Source organism: Vanessa tameamea, chromosome 23 (genome assembly GCF_037043105.1).
Source record: "Vanessa tameamea isolate UH-Manoa-2023 chromosome 23, ilVanTame1 primary haplotype, whole genome shotgun sequence".
NCBI classification, from domain to species: Eukaryota; Metazoa; Arthropoda; class Insecta; order Lepidoptera; family Nymphalidae; genus Vanessa; species Vanessa tameamea.
Window position 1 is genome coordinate 3,127,894 of NC_087331.1, and position 11,473 is coordinate 3,139,366.

Below are 11,473 nucleotides of genomic sequence, written 5' to 3' on the forward strand. Positions count from 1 at the left end.
TTGAACCCGAAATCATCGGTTAAGATGCACGCGTTCTAATATATCACATATCAAAAATAGATTATTGACTGATGTGGATACGACTTGCCTTGTTACTTTAGCTACTTCCGAAGAATAATGTATAGAGCATTATGTTTTGGAAGTAAATAAAATAAACATATTATGTACACGTGATATCGTGTTCGTAGTAATATAAAAGACTTATAGAAGTTGTGTCGTACGTACTATTAGTACTAGGAACAAGCATAAGCTAGTTACGAATATTACCCGACTGCACAGGTATAATAATTCTTTTGTTGGGCAATGTACACTTTTACAGCAGGATCCCATTTCAAAATTATTCAGTCATTTAAAAAAATCGTTAGTTTGTATGTAAAGAATATTATGAGACTAATGAATACTTAGATGATAATACTTTGGGAATGAAACGATCGCCTCCTGGACGTTTCGAAGAGATCAATAATGGCCATCATTCTTAGTCAGGCAGAAAGCTTACATTTATATAATTCTATAGCATAATAACACTACCATAAGGGCAGATTTTTATATGTGCATGTACACTGGCTTACTTAACGTTCAACGTCAAGGTTGCGTTTTCTCTTTAAAAGAACTAATCTCTTGAGACGTTTTGTCATTGCCTTTGGTGTATTTAGATTGAGATTTTTTTATGTGTACTAGGAGATGTAATAGTACTCAAGTATGTTCGTAAATGTAGATGTACTCTCTATTCCGTCGCCCGTCAAAACCCAATTGGATAGCAATCCAAAACGACCAGAGTTCAACCAACATATTTACGTGCCTTTCGAAAAAGGCTGCTATTGATAATTTATTTAAAAACCCACTGAGTTTTGAATGAACAGGATATTTTAGAGTCAACAGCTCGGGATCTGCAGCACTATATGCTAGTCAATAGACAGAATCAGTCTACGAAAACTACCACCACTAAATATACAGTAAATTTAGTACATCTGACGTAGAACAACACAGTTATCACAAATACATACAAAATTAATCACTACAACATTATTCCAACATGTTTAATACCAATTATTCGACAATATTACGATATGATATGATATGATATCGATTACTTTAAGCCGTGATTATGACGTAGTGTCAAATCAAATTCCGCACTGCGAGCCGCGCGGTGAGATGCAGTGATGCCATTAATCACAATTAAAATGATTTGGTTGTTAAACTAAATACACCCATGTCTTTGTATTAAGCAACTCTTCAAGAATACACAGCATTATTGCTTAAAACACTTGAATTGAAACACGGAAAAAAAATAGGACGACAGCGAAATAAATATTTGTATTAATCATTTAAATTACGGCTCGTATATTTAGGAGACCCGGCTACGCATTGTGGTTATGTTAAACGTTAAATTATATTAAATGATAATGTTTGACTCAATTTAATGGTACAAATTTCATGTGATTATGTTCAGCGGTTTTTGTGGGATGCGCGTTCAAGAAAACATCGCTGTTTATAGATATAGAATATAGATTACATGCATTCATAATTGATAAAAAAGAGGTAAACATTGTTTGTTTGTATGTTGGGTAATCTTCGGATGTAATGAAACGATTCAAATTACATGATTCAAACAAAAAACTTCACAAGTAAAGAGCAAAATTATTCCTGAGTAGAAGTAGTTATAAATTATATTTATATCACATCATTTCCTTTATCAATAAACTGCACCCATGCGAAGCTGGGGCAGGCCGCTAGTATATTATGTAATGATGATTTAAAATTGTTTTTAAGAACCATCCAGCCAACCAGCTTGTTATAACATTTAACAAATTTAAAAAATATATTAAGACAAAGATTAAAGTTGGTTTTTAATATTTATTAAAATAATACTTTGTGGATAATGATGCCTAGATTTAGGATAATTATTGAGAATACAAACATAATTGTAAATCTGGTTAAATCTGTTTATTTAAAAGAGCAACTATGCGATTTTCTTGCAGCTTCTTCTCGCGGGATAAAGAAAGCCTTTCTTGCTTTCTGAAATGAGGGTAGAATTGAAAGATTGACGATTCAAAAAAATCCTGTGTAATAATTATTTGAATAAATTATATTTGGTTTGATTTGAACCTATTTGAATAAAGTATATTTATTTTTTGAGTTCCATAGTTGAAAATAAGGGGTGAAATCTTTAATCAAAATCTCGATTTGATTGATTCCCTAAAACTGTTTTTCCTCAATCAAAACTGTTCCTCCTGTTTCTCCTTTATTATCGAGTAAATTAAGCACTAAGTGGTGCTCGAAGTTTAGTATCACCCGCTTTGTATTAACTGGGTCATCTCGTCCTAGGAAATTTATCATTACAAGTATCCGTCCCGATTTTTCGACCCTTGTAGTTATGTTCTCGTGACCTATTCCGGCAACGACCACTCTCAACAAAAAAAAATGCAGATTGTTCAATGATTAAAATAATATAAATTTTTGGACTACAATTATATTATACCATATAAAAAAATAATATTTATAGTTTGATGATGATTTAAATTGGTGGAAGGGCTTTATGCAAGCCTGTATATGCTAGTACCTATCTCATCATCTATTCCACTTCCAAACGGCAAAACTTAGTACAGTGTGTTTGAAGGGTGAGCGGGCCATTGTAACACGCACAAGAGATATACCATTTTAGTTTCCCAAGATTGGCGGCGCATTGGCGACGTAACGACCATTCCTTACGTCGCCGATATATGAGAAATATGTATGTACATATATTTAACAATTTAAATACATATACATGAATGTCTATGGGCGATGTTGACTCAGTTGACCTATCTGTCTGTCTGCCTAACTACATTTATCACAAAGTAATAATTCGCAAGCACGTAATAAAAAAATTGATAAAATTGTAGACTAATATTGGCGGACAAATATCCATCGCCAATAAGATCATCAATTATCCGCTAAGCTGCAACATTTTTAGCGTTTAATTGTCGAAGATGTTTGAAAGAACCAGGTCAAAATTAGAGCTCAAAAGACAATATGTATGTAACGTCTATACCAATATCATAAATGCGAAAGTAACTATCTGTTATCTCTTTACGCTTAAAACGCTGAACCGATTTACATGAAATTTAGTATATGGATAGTTTGAGTACCAAGGAATGATCCACCCCTTTTTTTAACCACCTTTCCAAATGGCAAAATTAGGAGAGACTGTTTGTGGGCTATAGGTAATAGGCTATATAGGTCTTATAAATTTCGTGCGGGTAAGACCACAGGCTTAGCTAGTAATATCCGTGTTTATAGGTCCGTGTTTGACATAATGACTTTTATTTCTCACAGCGAACACTTCTACCATTAGAATAGCCCATCTGCGTTTTGACTATAAATTAAAAAGTTAGCGTTAATATGGCAATTAATAAATTATAGTAGAACAAGTAATCGATACATGTTAAGAGGAAATTAACTGCGGTGCGGAAACTGCACGTGTCTTCCTGGGGCGGTTTCCGCCCGAGGGAAACAAGGTCATGTGTCGGGAATGGAGTTCTGTGAAATTGGATACTATTTCTATTCAAATTTTTTTCTAAACGAAGGTATGTATGAACAACATTTTGAACATATTTTTGTATAATTATCTGCTTCAATTGTTTAATGCGCAAACAATAAACGAATCAGAATTATTTAATTTACATCGGATTAAATTCATCTCTTATCGGTCCTGTTATTTCATTAAGTGATTTTGATTAAATTAGGTTAACTAATTTACCGTTATATAAACATAAACACAGTTGTGACAAAGTTGTACAACAATATATTGTTATTTAACGAGGTAAAATTAAATTACGAATAATAATAATAAAATAAATTCTTTAAAAATACTTATAGACCGATATCATGACTTTCATTTTTAAATTAAAAAACGTCGAATAAAGTTACGACCGAATTTTTTTATTAATAATAAATGACAATAATCAAAACAATTCCAAAGGGAACATACTCAAATGGTTTTTTTTTAATTGCTATGTTTTTTATAATATCTTTTTCATGTGTATAACCATATAAGTAGTCTGTTTACAAGATGATTTCAAAATCAGAAGCGATGGAACTGCTTCTAAATATGAACTGCAGTTTATAAATAAAATTATAGCTACGTTTTTTTCAACCTTAGGCAATTAAAAACATTGTAATAAAAAACCACAGATATACAAATGAATGTGAATGATATATTTTATCTATGTAATAGATATGTTTACAATAATGTAATCATAATTAATAATATTGACAACAGTAACAGACTGGTGCGTTGATTAATTATTTGAATATGTCAATTATATTTTATTGATATATAATTAAATATTTTAATTTATTGTTATATATTAATATTATTAATGTAACATCGGAAACTATTTTTGGTGAATGTTTTTTTTTAAACTTTTCAATGTAATAGGACAGTTTGTTTCCAAAATAAAATAAAAAAATATATACTATATTATATTCGTCTTTATAATTTAGTACGATTTCTTTATTTTTATAAACTATTTACATAATTTTATGTTGTCATTTTCAAGCAACATTTTAAATTACAATATTATTTATTCATAGCTGAAGAAAGCTATATTAAATTTTTGTAACAGGCTACTGTTCAAGTGGAACATTTTAAAATCAAAATAATCGTTAATCCATTTTAAAATGTCACATTACGTAACTAGGCACAAAGGCGCAACAAGTAAACGAATGGAACAACTTTACAAGTAAGGTATACATACCCAAATACAATCGCACTACATTTTCGAAAGTGGAACACTAATTTAATTAAGTCTGGACCACAAAAAAACACATATTTTTATTTAAAACCAAACACTCATTATTGAAAAAAAAAACACAACAAGGCCCGAATTTTTAAATTTATATATCGAACATAGTTTAAAATCGAATGTAGAAATTATTCTAAAACAACAAAATTTAAAAATGGAATGTTTCGCGTGTGAAAATCGCTAAAATATAATATTATTTTGACAGTCGCTGCTCGGGCAGCTACCTAGCCTTTGTACGGGCTAGATGATTTGCGCATGCGTAAAATCGATCCACTCAGCACGACGAAGGCTGAACTATTCAACAATCTCAGTCACCCCAGAGATTTGGTCAGGATACTTACTTAAGTGGAAAATCCACTGCGCTATCGAATGAAAAATTCATATATGGATCTTTCAAGAGTCCCTTTTATATGCGACATAGATTTCGAATTGCCAATAAAAAAAATGTACTATTAACAATAATTAAGAGGACATCATCATCATCATCAGCCCATATTTGTCCACTGCTGGACATAGGCCTCTCCAAATGCACGCCACTGTGGTCTTTCTTCCATAGAGTATATGTAGGAGTAATTAAATGCATTCTATTTAATAAAAACATACTTAGAATATTATTTTCCATAGGTTTAACAATTACGAATATACATATATGGACGCCTAAAAGTGTAAAAATATTTCATTTGAACCATTTCTAATTATGAAATAATTAGGCGTAAATACTGACGTTATTCCTTGACGCAATTGTAACGAACTTGCCAAATAAAGATAAATTTACAAGACAAAACATCAGTTGCGGTTGGAATATAAATTATACTTTGTGATAAATCGCTTCATGTTATTTTCTTATGGATAAGTTAAGCAGCACAAATTATTTTAAAAATTAATATTAACAGAAAAGATTAGGATATATTTGAAATATAAAAAAAATCAAATGTTTCCCGCCCGGGATCGAACCGGGGGCCTTGTGCGTGTGAAGCACACGTGATAACCGCTACACTACGGAAACTATATCTCCTGGTGTAAAAATCTAGACTGTAATCTGATAATTGGAATTTTAATCTACAATTTATTCTTTTACTAAAGCGGTCATAGACTTTCTCCCTAACTTTTGATTAATATACTCAGGAGAGCTCAATAAAATATCTCATCCCTAGTTTAAGCAACGGATGCTTGCATAATATTATATATTTTCATTTTAAATGGCGGTGATAAATAGCCAATTTCGATTTTATAATATACAAAAAGTACGAAGAAATGTCTATAAAAATGGTTAAATACATTTTTAGAATTAAAAATGAAACAAATAGAAGTGTATCATTAGGGTCTATTTATATTTCAACTTTTATAGTTTCCCTATTAGTAAATATCTAACTGTTGGACAAGAGCCTTTTCTATTGAGGAGAGAATTAGGAGATTAATCCACCAAGAACCTTCATTTCATTTAAGTAGAAACACATGTGAATTGTGACGGAGTTTCATTCAATACGAATTTCTTTACGACGTTTTCCGTTCCGACGTTTTCTAAATTAAGCACATGAAAACTCAATGGTGCTTGATTGTGTTTGAACTTGAAACCCTCCTTAAGTTTCACGTGTTCTAATCACTGGGCCATTTCGGTTCTTCAGTGTAAGCGGGCAAATGTTAAATATAATTATATGTAATAAGTTTGACACTCAATGCAAATGGTTTGGGTCTGTTAGTCATGCAAATTATAAAACAAAGATATCTTTACCATCGGTTTGTATAATACATGGACATGTTAACACGTTTACCGTCCACTTGGGCTAGTGTTTTTTTTTTTTTTAAATTAAACTATAAAAATGGTAACCAAAGAATTTTCTGTTGTAATACGAAACTTATTATTGTTTATTTTCTTATATATGTTTATATTTGATCTACAAGTAAACATACAATAAACAAGAGGTATTCACCAATCTTTCTATTAATCAATTTTCTTTTAAAAAACAACAATACTAAGTATTGCTATTTGGCGGTAGAATATCTGATGAGTGGTGCCCAAACGGGCTTGCACAAAGCACACCAAGTAAATCATCAGAGAATAGCCAACTTACGTAGTTGTCTATTCCAACTTACGTAATATTATAGTACTAGAGTTATAAAAACATTGGAACAAACATTCGGTGGTAGGAGCTTGCATAGGTTGATTGATAAGCACTACCTTCCAAACTTCGAATTGCTACTGTGATTTTTTTGTCATAAAATCCCAATATTTTTTCTTCTTGCTTGCTTCGTAAATCAACCGAAACTCTAAACGGTATGAGTCATCAACTTAAACTAGCTACTACAAAGAAGTTTTATTTTAATAATACTGTTAGGTTTAAGATATGTTTTTTCTTTAATGTATAATACAAATTTATCGCAGATGAAACCGCAGCGCGTAGCTAGGGAAGAATAATTTATCCAAAATTAAAAAAAAACGTAAACCTATTTTCTGCATATGGCAATATATCAATCTCTACAATTATTTATGGTACACAGATAGGCTAGAAAAAATTTCTAATCTCATTTAACGAAATATTTGCATCTTACTGTTATTATAAATCATAAAAATTATGTGAAAGTATGTCTTTGGATATTTGATATTTCAATTGATCATGCTTGAACAGCCATTCGTTTTATTAATCTGTGGAGCCACAGAGACTAATATAATTCATAAGTCACATAAAGTCACAAGACATTTTTATAATATTTTTTATTATATATTTGAAATGAAATTTATATAGTTTAATGTGTTTGTAATTTAACTTTGACAAGACATTTTATACGTTGGTTACCAGAATCCATTATAATAAAAAAAAAGCTTATTATTATTAATAACACAGATTAACACTTGTCAATAGGATTTGTATCAGCACAATGGATAAATTTACTATACTTGATAATTTAAAAGAAAATAATATAACTGGAGACAACAAAAGTAGGAGGAAATAATTACAGCCCTAACTTTGATCGAGATTTGCATATATGATAAGTAAAACGTTATTAATATATAGATCTATACACTCACAAAGGCGTACACCTCCATGTAAATTATTATCGGCTTCCATTAGTTAGAGTGAGTACCAATCATGCTTACAAGATTTCCTTGTGTGCATGAGACAACTAAAAGTACATAACAGCAGAAAAAATAATCTATTTTATTAAAAAATCCTACGTGACATATTTTTTGTTAAATATATCATATCGATGCACTCTTGAACAATTTTTTTAATTATGAGACTGAAATTTCTCACCTAAAACCCCTCTTTAAAAACAATATAAAATGTTAGTGTCAGTAGTGTTGGTTGTGTAAATCATGATAATAAATAACAATTAACATAGTTACATAGTATTTTTTTGCCGTTAATGTGTATATAATATATATTTATTTTGGTACCATTAGTTTAAAAAAATTAAGTATCAAAATAACAGGTTATGTATTTTTATGATATTATGTTGATGTGGTTAAAATGTAAATTTAAGCATTATTTACCACCTTATTAAAACACTTTTTTTATAATGTATGGTTATAAAAATACACCAAAGTAAATGTGTTTGCTGACAGAGAATTGTCTATTCTATTTTTAAATTAACAACATATTTTGTCCTTTGTTAGCATACTTTAGTACTATCAAAGAATGAATCATTGAATGAGTTTATATTTAACGACAATTTATATTAGTATTATGTCCTGAGAATCTTTTCAAGTTTGAATTGGAATAATCAAAACAGGATCTGGTTTTATTAATTAATTATAAATGAGTTTCACAAACTTTACAATGTAAACAAGGAAAGAAAGCACCCCTTTTAGGAATAACATTAGAACATAGTTCACCACTCTGTTCCAGTTCTGGTTATGTGAAGAGATTAAAACCTACTATCCTACTATTTCCTTTAGTAACGATGGAAACTAAAGTTTTTCTATAAGACCAACTTGGCTCATCCAGTTTAGAGTATACCTTGGGATAACAATTTATTTGTGTCCAGAAAAATGATGTTGCATATAAATTAATTGAACACTGAATTAAATCAGTATATTTTTAAAAGCTTTTAAAACCACCTCTTTGATTCACAGGTTTTTCTGAAGTTATTTATTTTGGTTGATATGATTATTTGGGATTAATAGTTAATTAACAAATGTAGATACATTAGATAATGATGTTTGTAGCTGATAATTACTGATTATTTATTGTTTAAAAATGCTGAATTTTATATTAAGATTTTCCATATATTCATTAAAAATATATTACCTGAAGATATAATTCTGATATTATCTTGTGATTGTATATTCATTTTGTATCTACACCGGAGCTGAAAATAAAGAAAAAAAATAAGTGAAATTTAAGGAAAAAAAGCAGAGTATTATATTGCATAATTTAAATAAATTTATTTCCAGGACATAATATTGTTATTAAGAAAACCATACATATTTTGGAGTAGTATATTGTGTACATATCATTTATTGCAATAAGTGTGAAATAAAATTATTAATAGTCATAGTTATTTATATGTATTTGAAATGATTGATATTAGTAAATATAATCATTTAAAGCTATGAATTTATTTTATTATGCTAATATAAGTTTTGTTTTAGTATAACTTAAATAGTAATTTAGTTTATCAGTATCGGAATAAACAATAATTTAACTAGGTATATATAAAGATTTGTATTGTGAATAGTGTTAATATTTTACAAACATTTTATTTAGATATAAAAATTGATACATAATACATTTTAATATTTAATTAAAAGTCACTAGGTAATTATTTTTATAGGAAAGGGAATTTAATGTTTAAGGAATGTTCAAAATAATATAATAGATAATGCAGCTTATGCTACTATCTATACACCTTTTCAAGATAACTAAGTGGTTTATGAAGTAACAGTTACCAACTAAAACAAAATATTAGGATATATAATATAAAGATTTGGATCGATGTAATAAAAAAAAGAAAACAAAAATATTTACAACTTACATGTTTTTCCAAAATTGAGATCTCATATATCACACCGTCAATACACTACACTCAAACAATTAACTTCTTATATTTTACGCAAGGCACAAACTTGGCATTTTCTCAGCAGTTACCCGGAATGATTTAAACAATGGGATCTAAATTTTATGCGAAAATACACTTTCACAATGGGACAAACCGATCCACATAGATAGCCACCTACACAAAACAATAAACAGTTATACAACTTGAAACATCACAAAAAACTTTATTTAAACCTAATTTTGAACAGTTTATTTAGTTTCTACAATGATATTAATGTTATTAAAACTTTTTACATGACAAAAAAAAGTTACTTCAATAGTTTAAAAAACTTTTAAACTTTTAACAAATGTCGACGACTTCAGTTCTAAATTTCTCACTGACAAGTTTTGAGAATGCCGATAGTCGAACCAAGCTAAATTGTTTATACTAAGCAAAAGTTAACTTTAACTTCTTAAACTTATGATGTAAATTAGCTTACACTTCATTTGACACAGGATATATTTTGTCGATGTAATAGTTGCTTAAAATTTATTTATTGAAATATTAAGTTGAAAATAAAATGTTAATTTGTGTTAGATGTTTTATTTAGTTTTATTTTACCATTACAAATAATATTTTATTACAAGAAAGTACAATTACTTCATTTGTGTTTTTTTATATGGCAATATTTTTTTATTATTATTATAGAAGTGACCAGACTTCTATCACACAATGTTTTGTAAAATTCAGGTGTATAAATTTTGAATATAGAAATTAAATTTTAATCTGTATTTTCATTCTTTATTAAAGAGTAAATTATAGTGGGAAAAAAGTTATAACTTAGTTTGAAACTTTTGTACATGGAAACCCAAGAAACTTTCATAATTTGAAAGGCGCTTGAAACAAACAAAAAAATATTCCAAGTTACCAAGCAGAATATTGTTTATTAAATAAATGATATCGATTTTGTACTTTAAATTATATTTACCTATTCTCAACGAAGACTAGCCAACTGTGCAGGGCACAAGGCGTATTTAGAATTCTAGTGTGTGGACTCTTGCCGACTTTTAAACGAATAATTTCAGCTAAACTAGCAGCTATACAAAAATTCAATTAAAATGAAAAAAACTGCATTGGATATTTACCGGTTCAAAAACTACGCCAGACGTAATAAACGTTGCCACTGAGGTTAAAAAATATTAGTACTTATTTTTTTGAAGGAATAGTTTTCTCTGTTCTTTTACAAGTGTCAGTTGTGGAGAGGCATTGTGGGTACAATACAATTAGAATAAGTACATTATAAGAACGCTATTTGCTTTCTAATGAAGCAGTCACGTTTCTGCAGTTCGAAAGCCATATTTGCTACTGCGAGAGTGCCTGATTTCTTTGCCATCCTCAAAGCAAGGACTGCGACGCAGTACTCGTCAGCTTTCTGAAAATGTTGGTGTAGGCTGCATCGGTAAAGGAACAATTCCTTTCCTTTAAATTTTATTTTCATTCTTTGAAATATAATATTTTTGTATACTTTTAAATGTGGGTTTGGCTAAATGCCTGCAATAAAAGTTATTATTACTTAACTAAATAACATTTGAAGACAATATTTACGAGGCTATTATATTTATGAAACATGCTTAAGAAAAGGAAACTTTATATCATTTTATATATTTTTATTTGAAACTTTTCCCGATGTACATGTGTGACACAGC

At 29.2% G+C, this 11,473-nt stretch overlaps 1 protein-coding gene and 1 non-coding gene across 2 annotated transcripts in view; both read right to left on the reverse strand.

Moving 5' to 3' along the window:
* LOC113397738 (A-kinase anchor protein 13) overlaps positions 1–10,155 on the reverse strand; it is a 44,013-nt gene extending 33,858 nt beyond the window's left edge. Inside the window, exons 1-2 of the mRNA XM_064218607.1 lie at positions 9,765–10,155; positions 9,038–9,098 (exon numbers count right to left, since the gene is read on the reverse strand). Coding sequence (XP_064074677.1) covers positions 9,038–9,080 — 43 coding nt within the window. The 5' untranslated portion in view covers positions 9,081–9,098; positions 9,765–10,155. The remainder of the gene's footprint in view (positions 1–9,037; positions 9,099–9,764) is intronic.
* Positions 5,720–5,793, reverse strand: Trnav-cac (transfer RNA valine (anticodon CAC)). Its single transcript has one exon. It is a non-coding gene; the product is annotated as a tRNA-Val (tRNA).
* Positions 10,156–11,473: the final 1,318 nt, after the last annotated feature.